Source organism: Thamnophis sirtalis, unplaced genomic scaffold (genome assembly GCF_051295495.1).
Source record: "Thamnophis sirtalis isolate CommonGarterSnake01/CBP01778 unplaced genomic scaffold, rThaSir2_p1.2 scaffold_2, whole genome shotgun sequence".
In the NCBI taxonomy this organism is placed as follows: Eukaryota; Metazoa; Chordata; class Lepidosauria; order Squamata; family Natricidae; genus Thamnophis; species Thamnophis sirtalis.
This window is the reverse complement of record NW_028261382.1, coordinates 53,343,627-53,366,065: the sequence shown is the minus strand read 5'-3', so window position 1 is coordinate 53,366,065 and position 22,439 is coordinate 53,343,627. Positions and strand designations below refer to the sequence as shown.

Sequence of the window (22,439 nt, the reverse complement as noted above, 5' to 3'; positions counted from 1 at the left end):
AGGAGGCTTGTAGAGTGCTCTGGGGGGGGGAGCAAAAGCAGCCCCGTTTTTCACGAAAACGGGCCCGTTTTTTTGTCAAAAAAGGGCATGGATAGCCTTTAGGAAGCTTATAGAGTGCTGCTGGGGACTGGAGGGGGGTGGAAGCAAAAAAATGGGCTGTTTTTTGCTCATTTTTGCCCTCCCCAGCCCCCAGAATCCCTCTGAAAGCCCCCCAAACCCTCTGCACGTCCATTTTTGCAAAGAGGGCGGGGTTTCGGGAGGCCAAGAATGCTGTATTCAGTGTATAAGACGTACCTGAGAGACCGCCTCCTGCCGATTACCTCTCTCAGACCAATTAGATTGCACAGGTTAGGTCTCCTCCGGGTTCCATCTGCCAGCCAATGTCGGCTGGCGACTCCCCGGGGGAGGTCCTTCTCTGTAGCTGCTCCGGCCCTCTGGAACGAGCTCCCTGTTGAGATCCGGACCCTTACTACCCTCCCGGCCTTCCGCAAAGCCACCAAGTCCTGGCTGCTCCAGCAGGCTGGAGGGGGGCTGAGAAGCATCTTACCTCCACAGAAATTGTGAATGTTGGTTTTTGTTTTTAATATGTTGTCTTTGTCTCGTTCCCCCCTTTCCCTTGTCTTTTGTGAGCCGCCCGGAGTCCTCCGGGAGTGGGCGGCATACAAGACAAATAAATAAATAAATACCCAGATTTTCAGCCTCTTTTTTGAGGGAAAAAGGTGTGTCTTACACTCCAAAAAATACGGTAACGTGATGCAAAAGGGGAGGGGGGGGAGTCTTTGATTCGATCCAGAATGAGTTCAAAAAATTCTCAGCCGTGGACATTGTTCTTGGGTCAAAAGGGAAAAGCTGACAATTCTCACAATTTACAAAACAGAGTTCTCTCGTTCTGGACCTCCAAACCTTGTTAGCAAGGAAGCCATTTTGCCCAGGGCCATCGGATAGGCTTTCCAACAAGTTGTTTCACTGCGCAAAACCTGGAAGTGCCCCAGCCTCCCCAAACCCCTCCTTCCCTCCGTTGCCGCCAGAATCCGTGGATTAAAAAATTACCATCGGTCCCTTGGGGTCACGTCGGTTGGGACGTAATCGAATTTCACCTTCCAACGGACCGCCTGCTTGCCCACCTCGACGGCGGTAATTCGGCCCGTGTACCACTCCTTGTTCACTCGCACCTCCACGTGCTGCCCTTTGTCTGCGAGAGAGGGGCAGAAAGGGAGAGTCAGCTCAAGAGACCAGGAAACGGCCTCGGCTGACAAACCGGAGGGACTCTGGCGCACTCTATGCTCGCGGCATGAAACAGCTGCTGCGACAGAAGTCCAAATCACACAAATCTTTTTTCTTTTAATGTGATAGAACTGCTATTGGTGTCAGGACACTTCCTTCAATGCGCTGTATACGGGTCTGAGATTTAAGGGGAAAGCTGGCTGGGCCACCCGAGGACAAGAGAGCCGTGGTGGCGCAGTGGTTAGAGTGCAGTACTGCAGGCTACTTCAGCTGACTGCTAGTTCTGCAGTTCGGCTGTTCAAATCTCACCGGCTCAGGGTTGACTCAGCCTTTCCTCCTTCCAAGGTGGGTAAAATGAGGACCCGGATTGTTGTTGGGGGCAATATGCTGACTCTGTAAACCACTTAGAGAGGGCTGAAAGCCCTATGAAGCGGTATATAAGTCTAACTGCTATTGCTATTGCTAAGAGAGGCTAGGAACTCAAATTCAGCAACATCTGAAAAGCCACAACAGGCTCCTCTCTTAAGTCATCCTGTTAACAGAAAGAGGTGGAGAAGCAGTAGCATTTATACTTATATGCTGCTTCAGTGCTTTTACAGCCCTCTCTAAGCGGTTTACAGACTCAGCCTTTTGCCCCCAACAACCCAGGTCCTCATTTGACCCACCTCGGAAGGAAGGAAAGCTGAGTGAACCTGGAGCCTGGTGAGATTCGATCTGCCAAATTGCAGGCAGCTGGCGGTCAGCAGAAGTAGCCTGCAGTACTGCACTCTAACCACTGCGCCACCATGACAGACAGACAGACAGACAGACAGACAGATAGATAGATAGATAGATAGGCAGACAGAATAGAGGGATGGATGAATAGATAGATAGATAGATAGATAGATAGATAGATAGATAGATAGATAGATAGAGCAATAGCACTTAGATTTATATACCGCTTTGCAGTGCTTTTTCAGCCCTCTCTAAGCGGTTTACAGAGTCAGCCTCTTGGCCCCCAACAATCTGAGTCCTCATTTGACCCACTTCGGAAGAACGGAAGGCTGAGTCAACCTTGAGCCTGGTGAGATTCGATCTGCCAAATTGCAGGCAGCTGGCAGTCAGCAGAAGTAGCCTGCAGTACTGCACTCTAATCACTGCGCCACCATGACAGACAGACAGACAGACAGAATAGAGAGATGGATGAATAGATAGATAGATAGATAGATAGATAGATAGATAGATAGAAAGATGATAGATAGATAGATAAAGCAATAGCACTTAGACTTATATACCGCTTTGCAGTGCTTTTACAGCCCTCTCTAAGCGGTTTACAGAGCCAGCCTCTCTTGCCCCCCAACAATCTGAGTCCTCATTTGACCCACTTCGGAAGGACGGAAGGCCGAGTCGACCTTGAGCCTGGTGAGATTCGATCTGCCAAATTGCAGGCAGCCGGCAGAAGTAGCCTGCCATACTGCGCTCTAACCACTGTGCCACCGAGGCTCATAGAAGAAGAGTTTCTCTGTGGTGGGTGTAATCTATGCATGATTTACCTCTCTTTAAAAACCTTGCAGGTGCAAGAGGCCAAGCCAAAGTACCTTTCTGTGCTCTTTTCATGTGCGCCAATTCCTCTTCTCCCGCACTGTCCGTCAGCTGAAAGCAGAGAGAAGCCAAAATATATCCCAAAATCAGTCATCTTCCCCGTGTACTTTACGGGCCAAACATTCAGAAGGCCACCCAGAACAAAAGTATACGTTTATTTTTGCACCCTTGGAAATATCATACCCTGCTCTAGAGAGAGATATAGTTAGCCCTGTGCCATAGCTGTTGTGGCCCAGCAGGAGCCATTGGAGCTGCCACCAGACTCCAACAGCAAGGGGCCCTATGAGTCGGCTCTGGCGGATGTGGTGGACCCTGGACAGGGTTCCAACTCCGAGGAGGGCACAGAGAGGCTGGTTGGCCACCAGGAGGCGCCTGAGTCTTGGACCGGTGGGGAGGACACAAGGGAGTATGATCCTGACGTCATGCATTGGAGCAGTGGGGAGGAGACAAGGGAGTTGGTCCTGGATGCCCGCCAACAGAGGGCTAATAGGCATAAGGAACAGTTACGCAGTTACAGGAGATAATTGAACTCAGCTGGTGGTAATTAGGCTCCTCTCAAGACCATAAAAAGAATGACTTTCCACACGCTCATCACAGGAATCAACATATTTACTAGAGCTGGAGAAACTATCGTGGCTAGCTTGGCAGGCTGGATTGCTGCAAGGTTAGTCTGTGCTGGATTGTTGCCAAGGTCTGGTCTGTGCTGGATTGCTGCCAATGTCCTGTCTCTGTGTTAATAAATCCTTGAAGTATCTTTGTCTACGAAAGATATGTTAGTACGGAGCCTATGCTGCAGATGGGAATAGCCTTGCTCTTGATACATGCACAAGATCTAACACAACTTCCATTTATTTCATTCCAACTATTATACTATATCAACATTTCCTTTATTTTATGTAGCAATATGGTGGGCTGATCGAGAGAACTGCGCTGTTCCATAGCCATAAACTATGAATGTTATTTGAGTATTGAGTGGGCTAATAAAAAAATATTTAAGTGATGCCTACCTAAGAGTATAAAACCATGGGGCAGAAATGCAATATATGCATCTTGGCACTTTACCAAGGGAGGGTGACGTCGCCTCCGTACAGGTCGTTCCGACCGGCACAGTGAGGGTGAACCTCTGGGAGTCGTGCGAGGGGGCCTTGCTCTTGTCTGGCCCCTGGAAATCACGCAAACATTCTCGCGCGATTTTCCAGAGGCCTGCGAGAGCAACTTCCGGAAGGTCCAGAGGGTAGGGGAGCAGGATGCACGCGGGAGACATGCAGGGGGTGGGGGGAGAGCAAGGGGGTGCAGTTCCCTCCCTGCACCCCGTTTTTGGTCCCAGGAGGCTTCAGGGAGGCCTGCTAGGCCCAAAACTGGGGTGGGGGCAGCCGTACGGCTATTGCGTTATGGATGTGGGCGCCGGTGCGCATGCACAGGCCCTTTCTGCACGTGAGGACAAAAAAGGTTCGCCATCGCAGCTCTAGAAGGAGCAGAACAGGTGGGAAAGTCGCAGCCATTTCTAGTCCTAGAGTTCTCATTTCTACTTCTGCCCAGATGGGCCCACTTACTTCAACCACCACCTCGCTCGAGTCTTTCTTCTCTTCCTTCACGGTCAAAGGTTTGCCCGGCTTCCTCTTCTCTCTTCTCAGTCCGGCCTCCTCCTCCGTTTCATCCTCCAAGGTGCTCACGCTTCTCTTCCGGGAACTGGAAGCCTGCGGAGAGGAGAGGCATGCTGCATCAGACCTCTTCGTGGCCAACGGCTCTTTCCCCCTTTCCAAGCAGCAGCCGAGTTTGGATTGTGTGACGTGCTTCCCAACTAAAAGTGGCAGCAAACAATATTGGTCTGTTCCAGTGACTGCGCCACGGTTCCCCGAAAACAAGACAGGGCCTTATTTCCTTTTGACCCCCGAAATAAACACTTGGCCTTATTTTCGGGGAGGTCTTATTATTTTTGAGGCACAGGAGGCGGCGAGCGGGGTCACCTCATGGCTGCTGCTGTGTTGCAATATTTTGGGGGAGGGTTTATTTTAGTGCATGCGCTCAAAAAGTTCGGATTGGGCTTATTATCCAGGGAGGTCTTATTTTGGGGAAAACTGTGTCTGTCTACCTACCTACCATAACTATCTACCATATCTATCTATCTATCTATCTATCTATCTATCTATCTATCTATCTATCTATCTATCTATCTCTATCCATCATCTATATTTATTTCTATATCCGTCTGTCTGTCTATCTAACATCTCTTTATCTCTATCAATCTATCCATCATCTATATTTATTTCTATATCCGTCCGTCCGTCTATCTATCTCTTCTATTTACCATCTATCTATCTATCTATCTATCTATCTATCTATCTATCTATCTATCTATCTATCTATCTATCTATCTATCTATCTATCTCTTTCTCTATCAATCTATCAATCATCTATATTTATTTCTATATCCGTCTGTCTGTCTGTCTGTCTATCTATCTATCATCTCTTTATCTCTATCAATCTATCCATCATCTATATTTATTTCTATATCCGTCCGTCCGTCTATCTCTTCTATCTCTTCTATTTACCATCTATCTATCTATCTATCTATCTATCTATCTATCTATCTATCTATCTATCTATCTATCTATCTATCTATCTATCTCTTTCTCTATCAATCATCTATATTTATTTCTATATCCGTCTGTCTGTCTGTCTATCTATCTATCATCTCTTTATCTCTATCAATCTATCAATCATCTATATTTATTTCTATATCCGTCCATCTGTCTGTCTGTCTGTCTGTCTGTCTGTCTACCTGCCTGTCATCTCCTTATCAATCTATCCATCATCTATATTTATTTCTATATCCGTCTGTCTGTCTGTCTGTCTATCTATCATCTATCTACTGTGTTTCCACCAAAATAAGACAGGGTCTTCTTTTCTTTTGACCCCCAAAATAATTGGCCTTATTTTCGGGGAGGTCTTATTGTTTTTGAGGCGCAGGAGGCGGCGAGCGGGGTCACCTCATGGCTGCTGCTGTGTTGCAATATTTTCAGGGAGGGCTTATTTTAGTGCATGCTCTCAAAAGCCCCGATTGGGCTTATCATCCGGGGAGGTCTCATTTTCGGGGAAACAGGGTATTATCAGAATAGAGATGTCTGTAGTGTGGTGGACTATTTGGATATTGTTTCCGTTCATTTATTTCTTCAAAAATCAATCCGCGTTGTTTTGGCGAGTGATCTGGAATGCAGTCAGTGGGCATTTGTCCTACACACGAAGCAGCACCCTCACCCCACCCCTATATACATACATACATACATACATACATACACACACACACACACACACACACATATATTAGATTTTTACAACCCCTGGGAAAGCCCCAATTATGGGAGGAAGCCAACTGCTTCCATCATCTGTCAATCGGCTCGTCACAAGAGTCCATCATGACAGAAACCCAATATTTTTACTGTTGCCTTTGTTATATGTGTGGGTTTTTTTATTTGTGCTGATAAATAAATAAAGGGAGACTAGTATAGATCTATTTCAAGCTATTTAGCTCTCATCAGCTAGCCATACCCTTTGTAAAAATCTAATAAGATACCTTTCACCCTGGCTTCGCTGATAACGGATAAGAGCCTGTGGCCTAATGGCTAAGATGTCTGCCTAGTATGTAATATAGCCCAGGTTCAAATCCCAGTAAGGGTATGGCTAGCTGATGAGAGCTAAATAGCTTGAAATAGATCTATACTAGTCTCCCTTTATTTATTTATCAGCACAAATACAACATGCATGTATGTATGTATGTATGTATGTATGTATGTATGTATGTATGTATTTTAAAGTCACAACCCCTGGTATGCCCAAATATGGGAGGAAGTCTACTGCTTCCATTCTCTGTCCATCGGCTCGTCACAACAGACCATCCAGACAGAAACCCAATATTTTTACTGTTGCCTTTTTGTTACATTTGTGTTGTATTTGTGCATTTATTTATGTATGTATGTATGTATGTATGTATGTATGTATGTATGTATGTATGTATGTATTTCTCCCTTTATTTATTTATCAGCACGAATACAACACATATATATATAGCACAGGTTCTAATCCCAGCAAGGGGTATGGCTAGCTGATGAGAGCTAAATAGCTTGAAATAGATCTATACTAGTCTCCCTTTATTTATTTATCAGCACAAATAAAACACACACACACACACACACACACACACACACATATATATATATATATACACATACACACACACACACACACACACACACATATATATATATAAATATAAATATATATCCTCCAGAAAAATGGATTTTCACCTGGGTGGGCTTGATGAAGGCGGATTTCTTGGGTGGAAGCACGACCTTCAAGTGTTTGGGGCTGGGGGATCTCTGCTGGCTTCGGGCATCCTGGATGGGCTCGGCGGCCACCTTCCCAAGAGAGGCCGATCTGGAGAGAGGCTTGACGAAGGTGGACGGGGAGCATTTCCGAGAGGCTTCCAGGTGATACTGCAACCTGGAAAGGTTGGACTCTTCCTGATGCACCACGTTCTGCGGTCTGGGGCAGCCGAGGGCTGGTCTGGGTGGGGGCCCCCTCCTCTGAGAGTTGAGGGGCCTGGAAGGAGACGGAGGGACCGGAGGCCTTCGGGGAGCGTTCCTGATGACGTCCGGCAGCGGGGGAGATCGGGGCCGCTGGGATTTGCTCACTAGGTCTGCGTTCTGCCAGGAGGACATCATGAAAAGATAGGTTAAGTCCTCAGTTTTCAACCACTTTTTAGTGACTATACAAGGTTAGGATTGAAGCAAGTGTGCAATATGTAAAACAACTCTATAAAGCCCTAGTAAGGCCACACCTGGAGTACTGCATCCAGTTTTGATCGCCACACTATAAGAAAGATGTTGAAACTCTAGAAAAAGTGCAGAGAAGAGCAACCAGGATGATGAGGGGACTGGAGGCTAAAACATACGATGGACGGTTGCAGGAACTGGGCATGGCTAGTCTAGTGAAGAGAAGGACCAGGGGAGACACGATAGCAGTCTTCCAATATTTGAGGGGCTGCCCCAGAGAGGAGGGGGGTTCAAGCTATTCTCCAAAGGATCTTTGAAGGCCAGACAAGGAAGAATGGATGGAAACTGACCAAGGAGAGATTCAACCTGGAAATAAGGAGGAATTTTCTGACAGTGAGAACAATCAACCCATGGAACAGAAGTTGCCTTCGGACGTTTGTGGGAGCTTCATCCCTGGAAGCTTTCAAGAAGAGACTGGACTGCCATCTGTCAGAAATAATATAGGGTTTCCTGTTTGGGTTGGTTGTGGGTTGGACTAGATGACCTGGAAGGTCCCTTCCAACTCTGGTTAATCTGTTTAAAGCCACCGCATCGTACCCTGTACATCAGGGGTAGTCAACCTTTTTATACCTACCGCCCACTTTTGTATCACTGTTAGTAGTAAAATTTTCTAACCGCCCACCGTTTCCACAGTCATGGTGATTTGTAAAGTAGGGAAGTAACTTTACTTTATAAAATTTATAAAGCAGAGTTACAGCAAGCTGGAACGCCCACTAGTGGGCGGTAGAGACCAGGTTGACTACCACTGCTGTACATGCGCACGCTCTGTAGCAATTGCCTCCATCCACACACTGTGGACGTAGTGCCTACTGCCAATTACCTCCACTAGACCAATAAGATCCCACAGACTAGGCCTCCTCCGAATTCCATCAGCCGCCCAGTGTCGACTGGCGACTACCCGGAGGAGAGCCTTCTCTGTGGCTGCTCCGACCCTCTGGAACGAGCTCCCCGTGGAGATTCGTACCCTCACCACCCTCCAGGCCTTCCGCAAAGCCCTTAAAAGCTGGCTGTTCCGACAGGCCTGGGGCTAAAGACTTGCAGCCCCACTTCGAATGGTATGATTGTTGTGTTTTTTAACTGTGTGTGGTCTTTATATTTTGTAACTTTGTTTGTTTTTCCCCTCCCTTGAATTGTGAGCCGCCCTGAGTCCCTTTCAGGGAAAAGGGCGGCATACAAATGAAGTAAATTCAAATTCAAATTATCTAAGCCTCCGTGGGCCTTTGTAGTGCCTGTAAGCAAATTCAAGCTTCACAGTGCCTGCCCACAGCATCTCTATCCCGGCAGTAACTATGCACTGTAGCAACTATCGGTGGTATCCCTTGTGCTCCTTACTCGGGCATCCTGCCTCTTCCTGTGTAGCCACCCACAGAGTTCCGTGCGAGCTTGTACTTTACAGCCAAATTATACCTAGCGATGAAAACACCTGGTCCCCAACCGCCGTTGTAAGCAGAGGACTAAACTGGATGTCTTCTGGTCTAACGGAGGACGGCAATTCTGTAAACAGCAGCGGCAGGAGGGGAACATACCTCTAACATCGGTTGCGCGGTGACCTCCAGAGGGAGCTTCTTCAGGTCAGCATGAGAACGCACCGGGGTAGTTTTCTGGACAGAGCAAGTGGAATAAAGTTATGCATTTATTTATTTTTTCACCCCGTCTTTATTGTTTTAACTCAAGGCCGCGGAAACACAGAATACTCCTTCCTCCTCTTCCCCCGCCAACAGCAAACCTGTCTGTGGGTTCGGCGAAGAGTGATTAGTTCGAAGTCATCCAGGCAACTTCCCTGCCTAAAAGTGAGACTAGAACTCACGGGTCTCCTGGTTTCTAGCCTGGCACCACCTCAAGCATTAGACCAAAGTGGTCCTCTAAAGTACTCTTAGATATGCTCATAGGTGTTCTGACCCAGCCTCCCTAAACACAGCAAAGCCTCTGTAGTTAAATCAATGGTTCCCTTATTAGCCCCGGCAAAAAAGGTTCTCTCTCACCGCAAGCTAACAAGTCCAGTCGGAAGATGAATAGCTGTCTGCCACATCTATTCATCTCCGCCCCCTGCCTTTTATCCCCACAGCTAGGGTGGGGCTTTGCTAGCAATGATGACTGTTCTGTCCCGAGGACCAGCCCATAGAGTTCCACTGTTCTCCTCTTCCTCATCAGCCACCTCCAGACCTGGGGGCTGTTGACTCTCCATCTGAGGGCTGACGGACGGCCCGGGCTCTGCCCGTGACCCGTCAAAACCGCGCTCGACTAAGCCGCGCCCGATTAAACCGCGTCGCTGACGTCATCAACAGGGCGACAACAGCCAGCGCGGAGAAAGAAGGGCACTTTAAATAGCGCTTTGAAAGCAAGGCGATTCAACTTAAAGTAAGGGTTAGGTTTAGGGTTAGCTTTAGGGTTAGGTTTAGGGTTAGGGTTAGGGTTAGGTTAAGGGTTAGGTTTCGGTTGAGGGTTAGGTTTAGGGGGGTTAGGTTTAGGTTTAGGTGTTAATTTTAGGTTTAGGGTTTACAGCGTGCTTCTGTCTCAGCGCTGTTGTCGCCCTGTTGATGACGTCAGCGACGCGGTTTAGTCGGGCGCGATTTAGTCGAACGCGGTTTTATGGTGGAACCGCTCTGCCTCTCTCCCTCTCTCTCTCTGACAGCTCCATTCCCTCTTTCCCCTCAGAGCCCTCAGGTTGCCTTGATGCTGACCGGCTCATAGATTTCCACTGCTCTCCTCTCCTCTCCCTTCTGCGCATCCACGCATCAAGCACTGGACCCAGCTGTTCCTCCTCTTCTTCATCAGCCACCTCCAGACCTGGGGGCTGTTGACGCTCCATCTGAGGGCTGACGGACAGCCCAGCTCCGCCTCTCTCTCTCTCCCCACCCCTCTCTCTGCCAGCTCCATTCCCTCTTCCCCCTCGGAGTTCCCAGGTTGCCTTGATGCTGACCCTGAATCCCACGCCTCCGCCTGCTGTGATTCGGTTGATGGAGCGGTTGGCAGCCGTCAAGGCCACAACAATATGCTTCTGAATTAGTGTAGAGTCAACAGATTTGTAGCAGAATTTGTAGAAACGCGGACGTATGAACGACTGAGTTCCGACAGTAAACATCTGCAAATACTTTGGTGGAATGAAGCCGCTGAACATGACGGGATTTAAAGTCTGAAGAATGTTAAGAGTCCAGCGTGCCAACTTGCCTGCAAGGCCTCCAGTTTCTCCTGCTGCTGGCGAATTTTATCCGTCAGCTCTTTCTGCTTATCTTCCTGCGTTTTCTCTTTTTTCAAGAAGCTCAGGGGAACCTTCTGCTTCTGCTCAAGAGCTTCACACCTGTCAGAGGAAGGAAGAAGAAGAAGAAGAAAAGCTCAGCAATGTGATGAAAACATACACGGGTTTAGGGGATCTTCAGCTAACAATGAGATGAAGATTCACACCACAGGCGTGATAGGAACGATGAGAAGATCAACAGTAATAACAATGCAGCCTCAGTGATTAGTTTGATAGTATTGAGCTAAAGATTGAGCTAATTTCTTCTCTTCCCCTATTGATTATACTATTCAACTTGCTTTTTTTTGTTCTTTCTGGGCTCTATTCTCTCTCTCTCTCGATTCTGTTTAATAGGAGAATGAGAGCCGAGGTGGTGCAGTGGTTAAATGCAGCACTGCAGGCTACTTCAGCTGACTGCAGTTTGGCAGTTCAAATCTCACCGTCTCAGGGTTGACTCAGCCTTCCATCTTTCTGAGGTGGGTAAAATGAGGATCCGGATTGTTGTTGGGGGCAATATGCTGGCTCTGTAAACCGCTTAGAGAGGGCTGAAAGCCCTATGAAGCGGTATATAAGTCTAACTGCTATAAGTCTAACGGGTGCAAAGGCAATTTAATTATTTAAACGGCTTTCTGATTCTTACTCACCTATCTTGTTCGGGATCGGGGTTCATGGCGCACATCCAGGTATCTGGGTATTCTTGTTCCACAGAGCTGAGCTGGAATGGGAGCGTCCGCCATTTCAAACACACATCTATCATTTGAGGACATAACACACAATCAGCATGCTAAAACGTGAGATACCTTCACACAGGTCTCTCAACTAAGGTATTGAAAGTGCAGTGCTTGGCAACGGCCTTACGCATTTTTAGCCTGGTACACGAGGAATTTCCTTTCACGGATATTTTTTATAGCATAGATAGTTAGAGCTATCACCTACAACGATCCACATTACATATGGGGTGCCGCAGGGTTCGGTCTTATCCCCCCTACTATTCAACATCTACATGAAACCGCTGGGTGAGATCATTCGAAGGCACGGGATAAGATACCATCAATATGCGGACGATACCCAGTTGTATCTGTCCGCCCCGTGCCAACTCAATGAAGCGGTGGACGTGATGAACCGGGGTCTTGAGGCCGTTATGGACTGGATGAGGGCTAACAAGCTTGTACTCAACCCGGAGAAGACCGAGTGGCTGTTGTGCTTTCCTCCCAATAATTCGACCAGTGCTCCATCGCTCAGGCTGGGGGGTCAAATTCTACACCCCTCAGAGAGGGTTCGCAACTTGGGAGTCCTCCTGGATCCACAGCTGACTTTCGACCATCATTTGACAGCTGTGACCAGGGGGGCATTTGCCCAGGTTCGCCTGGTGCGCCAGTTGCGACCCTACCTGAATCGGGAGGCTCTCACAACAGTCACTCGGGCCCTTGTGACCTCTAGGCTGGAATACTGCAATGTGCTCTACATGGGGCTGCCCTTGAAGAGCATCCGGCGACTTCAGCTAGTCCAGAACGCAGCCGCGCGAGTGATCGTGGGTGCACCTCGGTTCACCCACATAACACCTATCCTCCACGAGCTGCGCTGGCTACCCGTCGATCTCCGGGTGCGCTTCAAGGTGCTACTTGTCACCCATAAAGCCCTCCATGGTAGTGGGTCTGCGTACTTGAGAGACCGCCTTCTGCCAATTACCTCCCTGCGACCAATTAGATCTCATAGACTAGGCCTCCTCCGAGTTCCATCTGCCAGCCAGTGCCGGCTGGCAACTACAAGGAGGAGAGCCTTCTCAGTAGTAGCTCCGACCCTTTGGAACGATCTCCCCGTGGAGATTCGTACCCTCACCACCGTCCAGGCCTTCCGCATAGCCCTTAAGACCTGGCTAGCCCGTCAGGCCTGGGGACAAAGATAATTGCCCCCACCTGAATGATGAATGAATGTTGCTCATTATTTTATTCTATGTTTTGTCTGTGCTATTGTTTGTATATCCCTCCCTTGATTTTATGTAAGCCGCCCTGAGTCCCCTCAGGGAAAAGGGCGGCCTATAAATGTTAATAAAACCCTAAAACCCTAAACCCTACTTAATTTACTTAAGTAAATATATGCCTGGGGGACGTGGTATTTGTCTTTCCAAGAGATTAGCTGCATTGTTTTACTACTACTACTACTACTACTACTACTACTACTACTATTACATCACCACTCGTCACTGAAACCGAGGAGAAATGAACCCCTTGCAGAGATATTTACCCTGCAGGGAACTCAATCCAGTGAAGTGGAATCCAAGCTGAAACAATAATGATGAATTTGTCTAGCAAGCAGCCGAAATAATAATGATGAATTGGTCAAGTAACCAAGCTGAAATAATAACGATGAATTTGTGAAATAATAATGATGAATGTGTGAAAATAATAATGACGAATCTGTCTAGTAACCTAGAGAGAATTTTTTGCGTCTCTTTAGGCTGGACTGAGTTAAAAAACTGAACCAGTCCAGTCAGAGGAGGCGTGGCCAGCAATTTGCATAACTCAGTCTCTAGGCTAATGGACAAAATTAACCCATGCTTGGATTCCCCAAGCAGCGCACAAGAGAAAGATGTATTTGTTTTACCTCTAAGACTAACTTCCATTTCTTAATGTATATTGTTTTTAAATTTTCTGTTTAGCTACCTCCAGTAAGTTCCCTCCAGAGTAGGTAGGTTATAAATCAAATCAATCAATAATTAAGAAAGAAGCCACGTACACTGTTTGTGTGTGTGTGGCTTCTTATTGCGTGAGAAAATGTCTCAAAAAGAACATTGAAAAATGCTCTTCTGCCAATTGTTCATCGGCGAAGAGTCACGAGGGAAAGGCAATGGTGGGAAATGGATCAATCCATCTCACATATACAAACAAAAATACAAATTCTCCTTTTTCTTGGATTTAAGACTTAGCTTTACTTTCATTACATACACTTAGCTATAAGGATTGCACTTCAGTATAATATACTCCCCAACTAAAAGTGGCAGCAAACTATATTGGCCTGTTCCAGTTGAAGGTATTCTAGGAACTACAAGAAAGTTAATTTGGGGACTACAAGAAGCTTCTGGGATTTCAGATTCTCCACTACTGTTGTGTAAAGAGGATGCGATACCAAGGGTCCCTTGCCAGCAGTTCGATCCTGACCGACTCAAGGTTGACTCAAGCCTTCCGTCCTTCCGAGGTGGGTCAAATGAGGACCCAGAATGTTGGGGGCAAGAGGCTGACTCTGTAAACCGCTTAGAGAGGGCTGGAAAGTGGTATATAAATCTATGTGCTAATGCTATTCCTTCCTTCCCTCTCTCTTCTTCCCTTTCTCATTCTCCTTCCTTGTGACACAGTGGTTAGAATGCAGTATTGCAAGCTATTTCTGCCGACTGCCAGTAGTTCGATCCTGACCAGCTCAAAGTTAACTCAGCCTTCCATCCTTCCGAGGTGGCTAAAATGAGGACCCAGAATGTTGGGGGCAAGAGGCTGACTCTGTAAACCACTTAAGAGAGGGCTGGAAAAACACTGCGAAGCGGCATATAAATCTATGTGCTAATGCTATTCCTTCCTTCCCTCCCTCTCTCTTCTTCCCTTTTTCTCCTTCCTTGTGACACAGTGGTTAGAATGCAGTATTGCAAGCTATTTCTGCCGACTACCACTAGTTTGATCCTGACCGGCTCAAAGTTGACTTAAGCCTTCCGTCCTTCCGAGGTGGGCAAAATGAGGAGGACCCAGATGGTTGTGGGCAAGAGGCTGACTCTGTAAACCGCTTAGAGAGGGCTGGAAAAACACTGCGAAGCGGCATATAAATCTATGTGCTAATGCTATTTCTGCTCTTTGGCTGTGACCGCTGGCTTTTGCTGCGTTTGGACCCCAGAATAGAGGAATCTTCAATTCACCACTTACCACACTGAATAGTGGTCGGGATCTCCATGGCTCTCCGCCTTTTGTAACGCAATTCGTTTGATGGCGGCTGATTCCAGTTGGCAGAGAGGTAGCCAAAATCATCCCAGAACTTGCTGATGCCTTTCTGAGCTGGATGTTTTTTGAATTAAAAAAATATATATATATGTCTTTTTCAAATGAACGATCAATGTCTCCATGGTTCCTAGAGCTTCCTTCCCATTATTCTTCCTCCTTTCCTCCCCCCCACTCCCCACCCCCATGACTTCTTACCGATCTCAATGTCCTTCCAATACTGAGCCAAGTGCTCTCCCATTGCTTTTAACAAGTGCCGGTATTCTTTCGCATCAGCAAAATCCTGCTTGTTGTGCGTGGGTTCCAGAACCAGATAGGGGACATCCACTACTCCAACTACACCACCGCAGGCCCTAGGGGGAAGGAACATGGGTTCATATTTGGCGGCATCAATCCAACCCCCTAATAAGAGCCGAGGTGTCGCAGTGGTTAGGGTGCAGTACTGCAGGCCACTTCAGCTGACTGTTATCTGCAGTTCAGCGGTCACCGGCTCAAGGTTGACTCAGCCTTCCATCCTTCCGAGGTGGGTGAAATGAGGACCCGGATTGTTGTTGGGGGCGATATACTGACTCTGTAAACCGCTTAGAGAGGGCTGAAAGCCCTATGAAGCGGTATATAAGTCTAACTGCTATTGCTATTGCTAATAAATGTCAGAGAAGAAATACAGGGAAGATGGATTCCCCACGGCAACAAATAGGGGAATGTGTCGGGAGTAGAGGGACCCGAATTACAGCGTGATTGGGCCGAAAAATTTATGTTTAGTAAGTGAGAAATTTGGTAAGGGAGTTTTGCTCCCACTTTACGACTTTTCTTAAAGTGAATCACTGCCGTTGTGGAATTAGTAACGTGGTTGTGAAGTGAATCTGGAATTCTGGAAGTTCTTTCCTCTTTAAGAATATAACGTCCAGCTCTTATCTCTCACAGAAAATTAAAGAAAGTTCTTCTTCTTCAGCAAGGAAAGGCTGTCCCCACTTCTTCTAAAAAAGAGGCCTTCAATGATAAAGGGGACGGGGAGGACTCCGCGGGAACTCACATGCCACCTTCCAGCTGAGGGCCCACCTTCTCATACATCTTAATCAACCGACTGCAATTGTAGACAAACATCCCATCCAGATGGCGCTGCTCTATGTTCACACCGAAAATGAAGTTCAGTTCCTTGGGCTCCTTCAGGGCTCTGCAAAGCGGGAAACCGAGTCAAAAGAAAATCCGTGGATGTTTATCTGGGGAGCAGGGATTAGAACCCTAAAAGGGGGCTCACAAGATTCACGTTCTTGCCCTTTTATGAAGGGATGTGCAGCCAGTCTCCCATGTGGAGTAAAAATAGGGATAAGAGGAGGTATTGTTCCAAGGGCTCGGTACAACTATTGGTTATATATATATATGTTACATTTGGGTTGTAACAAGGGCAACAGTAAAAATATTGGGTTTCTGTCTGGATGGTCTCTTGTGACGAGCCGATAGACAGAGAATGGAAGCAGTAAGCTTCCTCCCATATTTGGGCATACCAGGGGTTGCAACACTAAATACATACCTATTTCCCTGGCTCAGCTGATAAAGGAGGAGGACCTTGTGGCTTAGTGGTTAACACATCTGCCTAAGATGTAATACAGCACAGGTTCTAATCCCAGTAAGGGTATGGCTAGCTGATGAGAGCTAAATAGCTTGAAATAGATCTATACTAGTCTCCCTTTATTTATTTATCAGCACAAATACAACACACACACACACACACACACACACACACACACACACACACACACACAGCTTTTTCTCTCTGTGTGTGTGTGCAATTTCAACCAAACTTCAACACAGATGACTTGCTCTCTGGAAACAAATACTGGGGGGGATAAGACACCCCTAACACCCCTCGGGTTCTGTTAAGATGCAGCCTGTTGTGCCTTAAAACGGCTTCTACTGTATTGCTGTAAAATGGCTTCTACTGCACAGCATGGTGGAGTTGCCATGGTAACGGCTTCACAGTACTCCACAAGGGGGCTCCCTCTGTTAACGGGGAAAATCCAACATTAGAAATGACGTTTGGTCCGGACATTTTCCCCCTATAAATAAATACCTGGCCAACGCCGGGTTATCAGCTAGTGACCAAGAGTTGTTGTTGTTGTTATTATATTCTGGTCAGCAGCAAAGGGCGCCAACACATCACCTCCTATGAGGAAGAGCTGCCCCCCCTGACTGATTCTCGGGTGTGGAGAGCGGCATCCGCCCTGCGATCTTGTTCAGTAGCGTATCCAATAAATATTTCAGTTCTATACCTTGCAGCCTTTCTCGGAAACACTGTGTTAAATCATTTAATATGAAATGTTCGAAACGACGTCTGTAAACCCACAAAAATAAACTTACTTTACTAACTTAGCCAAATTTTAGGGGTTCGCGGAATGCAGTATTTGGACATGGGGAGATAATCTAACCCTCCTGCCGTTTCAAGAATCCACTACTACATCACCTCCAACGGAGGGCCATCCAGCCTCAATTTAAATGCCTCCGGTGGCCATTCAGTCTCACGAAGCATTCTGTTCCACTGCTGAATAGCTTTTCCCGATAGGAAACTTTCCTAGGGCCCATCCAAAATTTACCTTTTAAGGTGAATGCAATTTAAGCCCTTTGCTTCTTGTCCTGTGTGGTTCTGCCCACGTTCTAACAATTCACTCTTTTAAATAGTCGACAGCTATTTCAATCTTCCCTTTCCCAGGCTTAATAGGTGGAGCCCAACACTTCTGCTCTCTAGGCAAGGAAGTTTTGCTGAGTTTTGCTACTACATTTTACAACCTTCCTTGACACTGCTGTTAAGTGAATCACTGCAGTTGTTAACATGGTTGTTTCATGAATCTGGCTTCCCCATTGACTTTGCTTGCCAGGAGATCACAAAAGATTATCACAGGACCCCACCGCAAGCGTCACAAATGCACACAAATGACCAACCATCCAAATTTTTATTATATGACTGTGGGGATGATAGTCGAAGTGTGAAAAATGGACATACTGTATTTTTTGGAGTATAAAACACGCTCCCCCCCCCCCAAGAGGGTGAAAAATTGGGTGCACCTTAGACTGAATGTAGCCCCGCCAAGCTCCCGGTCCCCACCATTCCGCCTCTGCCTCCCAGCAATTTGCCTCCGTGCAGCAAACAGCCTGTTTCAGTTTCAGCACAGCCTGATTAGCACAAGGGGAAAAAAAATCTGCCTCTGCCTCCCAGCAATTTGCCTCCTTGCAGCAAACAGCCTGTTTCAGTTTCAGCTTCAGCACAGCCTGATTAGCACAAGGGGAAAAAAATCTGCCTCTGCCTCCCAGCAATTCGCCTCCTTGCAGCAAACAGCCTGTTTCAGTTTCAGCTTCAGCACAGCCTGATTAGCACAAGGGGAAAAAAATCTGCCTCTGCCTCCCAGCAATTTGCCTCCTTGCAGCAAACAGCCTGTTTCAGTTTCAGCTTCAGCACAGCCTGATTAGCACAAGGGGAAAAAAATCTGCCTCTGCCTCCCAGCAATTCGCCTCCTTGCAGCAAACAGCCTGTTTCAGTTTCAGCTTCAGCACAGCCTGATTAGCACAAGGGGAAAAAAATCTGCCTCTGTCTCCCAGCAATTTGCCTCCTTGCAGCAAACAGCCTGTTTCAGTTTCAGCTTCAGCACAGCCTGATTAGCACAAGGGGAAAAAAATCTGCCTCTGCCTCCCAGCAATTCGCCTCCTTGCAGCAAACAGCCTGTTTTAGTTTCAGCTTCAGCACAGCCTGATTGGCACAAGGGGAAAAAAATCTGCCTCTGCCTCCCAGCAATTTGCCTCCGTGCAGCAAACAGCCTGTTTCAGTTTCAGCTTCAGCACAGCCTGATTAGCACAAGGGGGGAAAAAATCTGCCTCTGCCTCCCAGCAATTTGCCTCCTTGCAGCAAACAGCCTGTTTCAGTTTCAGGTTAAGCGCAGCCGGATTGGCACACGGGGGAAAAAATCTGCCTCTGCCTCCCAGCAATTTGCCTCCGTGCAGCAAACAGCCTGTTTCAGTTTCAGCTTCAGCGCAGCCTGATTGGCACAAGCAGCTGATTGTTGGTTGGATTAGCCTCCCTACCATCAGCTGTTTCAGGTTGCAGAGATTGACATAGCCTATTTCCGCCTCTGTGCGCCCCTTTTTCAGCCTCCACACCCCACTTTTGGCCTCCGCGCGCCCTGTTTTCCGCCCGTTCCGATCCCTGCCGCCCAGAACGGGCCGAAAACGGGGCGCACTGAGGCGGCAATAAGCAAACGGCAATCCCTGCAGCCTGAAACAGCAGTAGACCAATCCAACCGACAATCAGCTGCTTGTGCTAATCAGGCTGTGCTGAAACTGAAACAGGCTGTTTGCTGTTAGGAGGCAAATTGCTGGGAGGCAGAGGCATATTCCCCCCCCCCCCGTTTTTCTACCCCAAAAGCTAGGTGCATCTTATACGGTAATTCCCTTTTTTCAGTTCCGTTGAAACTTTACTTTCCCCTATTTTTTTTTTAACTTCTTTAATGGACCACTTATTTGAAGAGAAAGAAAGCAAGGAACATGAAGGAACGGTATCTTGTCCACTCACCGCTGTTTTGCCTCCCTGATCCTCTTTTTAACATCTGCCTCCCTCCGTATGGTTATTGCTACGTCTTGAGCCTGGCGCAGCATAACCTACAGAGGTAAAAAACACCTCCACTTAAAACAGGGAAGTAATGTAATTTGTCTGTTTAACGTTCACATCTTTATAACAACAGCTCGTTCGCTCAAGGCCTTAAGCTCCAATAAGCACAGTGAGGCCGAGCACTGTTTGCCCGTTTATACACATTCACTCACACATTCATTCCATGGATTTCAGAAAACATCATACATCTGGAACTCACAAAAGTTAAAGCTAAAGGTTCCCCAGCACATGCGTGCTAGTCATTCCCGTCTCTAGGGGGCAGTGCTCATCTCCGTTTCAAAGCCGAAGAGCCAGCGTTGTCCAAAGACGTCTGTCTCTGTGGTCGTGTGGCCGGCATGACTCAACGCCGAAAGGCGCATGGAACGTTGTTCCCTTCCCACCAAAGGTGGTCCCTATTTTTCTACTTGCATTTTTTACCTGCTTTCGAATTGCTAGGTAGGGAGAAGCTGGGACAAGTAACGGGAGCTCACTCCGTTACGCGGCGCTAGGGATTTGAACCGCCAAAGTTTCTGATCGACATGCTCAGTATATTAGCCACTGAGCCACCGCGTCCCCTCACAAAAGTTAAGCACACACAATTTTAAAAAAGAAGCCTACTTCTGCTGAGGTTTCAAAATGTTCAGCTCTCTCTTCCTACTTCAGACAGGAAACATTTTTTCAAATAGTAAGTCAGGCAATTATATAATGATTATATTATGTGCATATGTACACGTATATTATTATTATGGTGCATCATCAGAATAGATATTCCAGCAATTTTGATCATGAACCTTTATTCTTTAACCTTTGTCCTTCCCGTCTACCAAGCACATCCAGTTCTTTCGTTCAGCTAGAGGAGATTTCTCTGAATCTCTTCTTGGGTAACGGCATTTCACTTTAGCAATCAAATGCAGTGTATTTACCCTGGACTCTCTACTAAGGTCTCCTCCCAGCCGTAGCTCTAAAGCACGGGCTTTGCTTTCCGCTTCTCGGGCCTTCTCTTCCACTGCAAGAGAGAAATTAAACCTTCAGAGAAAATGTATACCGGGGGTCTTCGGCGTGCAACCAGTTGCTTCAAAGCTATGATGGATCGGATTTACTGCCATTTAGTGTTCTATGGTCACCAGGTGATTTCCAGAAGCATGAGAATCTCACTGCGTTTTCCGTTTCCTTTTTGGACCCAGCTTCTCCAGTGAACACGGCTCCCAGAATGGGTAGGGAATTGTGCCGCCTTCAGAAAACCAGGGCAGTTTTCTAAAGGCAACACCCTTTTCGGAAGGCTTGGGGAGCCCCATGTAGGAACACAATGCAGTTTGGATACAGAACGTGTGCAAAACTTGTGCGTGTTGTGGCCTGCCAGCAGAGCTGGCAGCAGAGTCAGACAGTGAGGAGGTTGGGGAGGAACCTGGGCCAGTCCTGGAGTCTGGGGAAGGCTCTGGTGAGGGCTCTGTGTCGGGGGCAGAGAGGGGGCCAGGAACGTCCGACAGTTATCAGCTGCCTTCAGAGTCAGACATCAGTGAGGCAGAGGAACAGCTGGAGCCTGATCCCAGTGTGCCCATGCGCAGAGCTGCCAGAAGACAAGAACAACTAAGAAAGCAGGGTCGACTTAAAAGAGTAAAGCCACACCTTGAAGGTGATTGGCCCCTCCCATAGGAAACAACAGAGGAGCAAATGGGGAGGGGGCTTTTGCAGGAAACAATTCGTTCCTTCGGTCGTTTCAAGAGTGGAAAGTTCTGTGTGTGACTTTAAGCGACTGTGCCAAGTTCTGCCTTGCCCTGCGTTTGGAAACTAGTTATTTGGCAGCTCGCCAAATGAGATAAGGTTCGTGTGGCTAAACATTCCTCTGAAAGACTGTTTTAATAAGCCTTGCCGACTGTGAATGAAAGGAATTCACAGTCGTGTAAATAAAAGGGGTTTGCAGGGACCAAGACTTTGCTTCTTGCTTTCTAAGGAAGACTGGATCAGAACAGTGCCCTTGGTTTAATTAATCCAACTATCTGATTTAGCTCCCCATTCCTGCTCCAAGGGGTTCCCATTCCTTTCTTTTCGGGGACTCACCAATCCGAGCCATATGCTCTGCTTTCTTCACTTCTTGTTCTGCTCGAGTCTTGAAGCGCTTGGATGTATACTTGTACATCCTGTTAAGAAGTTGCAAGAAGAGGGAGGGGGAAAAAGAGAGGGAATGCATTAATACGGCCACAATCCACAAAAACCTGCGCATTCCATACGGCTTGTAATTCTCTTGGATATTTAACAATAGAGCAGGCTTCCAATTTCTTAAATAGCAATAGCAGTAGACTTAGCAGTAGACTTATATACCGCTTCATAGGGCTTTCAGCCCTCTCTAAGCGGTTTACAGAGAGTCAGCATATTGCCCCCAACAATCTGGGTCCTCATTTTACCCACCTCGGAAGGATGGAAGGCTGAGTCAACCCTGAGCCGGTGAGATTTGAACCGCTGAACTGCTGATCTAGCAGTAGCCTGCAGTGCTGCATTTAACCACTGCGCCACCTTGGCTCTTAAAATGTATGCTCAGCTGGACCACACACCTCGAAATGCTTGAGAGAAAAAAAAAATTCTGGAAAAAGCCACAGAAAACCATTTCCTTATTGTTCTTAAGAAAACTGGAGAAAAAATTAACTGGAACGAGCCCTTAACTGCACCTTAAGTGAGCAAAACAAAGCTTAAAAGAACCAAAAGATTATTGATTCCAGCTGTTCTACGGTCATACAATCAGGCTCCCTCCTGCCTGACTGCCCAGATGTGGATTTTGAGCCTGAAATCAAGTAATTTAACGCCTACCTGACATTTGACTATCCACAGCCAACAGAAATTTCATCGAGAGGTTAAAAATACAAAGTAAATCTATGAATTACGACAGTAATTGGGACCGGAATGTCTGTCACTAAGCGATGCAGTCATAAAGCGTGACCCTACGCGATTGCATCAGTGATGGC

The 22,439-nt window shown here is 47.2% G+C and overlaps 1 protein-coding gene across 1 annotated transcript in view; it reads right to left on the bottom strand.

Moving 5' to 3' along the window:
* The window catches only part of MORC2 (MORC family CW-type zinc finger 2), a 46,608-nt gene that overhangs the window by 4,408 nt on the left and 19,761 nt on the right, over nucleotides 1-22,439 (bottom strand). The window contains exons 10-22 of the mRNA XM_087705561.1: nucleotides 21,541-21,620; nucleotides 20,406-20,488; nucleotides 19,408-19,493; nucleotides 15,883-16,023; nucleotides 15,048-15,202; nucleotides 14,778-14,906; nucleotides 11,517-11,622; nucleotides 10,806-10,935; nucleotides 9,164-9,238; nucleotides 7,110-7,508; nucleotides 4,359-4,502; nucleotides 2,802-2,856; nucleotides 1,051-1,192 (exon numbers count right to left, since the gene is read on the bottom strand). Coding sequence (XP_087561687.1) covers nucleotides 1,051-1,192; nucleotides 2,802-2,856; nucleotides 4,359-4,502; nucleotides 7,110-7,508; nucleotides 9,164-9,238; nucleotides 10,806-10,935; nucleotides 11,517-11,622; nucleotides 14,778-14,906; nucleotides 15,048-15,202; nucleotides 15,883-16,023; nucleotides 19,408-19,493; nucleotides 20,406-20,488; nucleotides 21,541-21,620 — 1,725 coding nt within the window. The remainder of the gene's footprint in view (nucleotides 1-1,050; nucleotides 1,193-2,801; nucleotides 2,857-4,358; nucleotides 4,503-7,109; nucleotides 7,509-9,163; nucleotides 9,239-10,805; nucleotides 10,936-11,516; nucleotides 11,623-14,777; nucleotides 14,907-15,047; nucleotides 15,203-15,882; nucleotides 16,024-19,407; nucleotides 19,494-20,405; nucleotides 20,489-21,540; nucleotides 21,621-22,439) is intronic.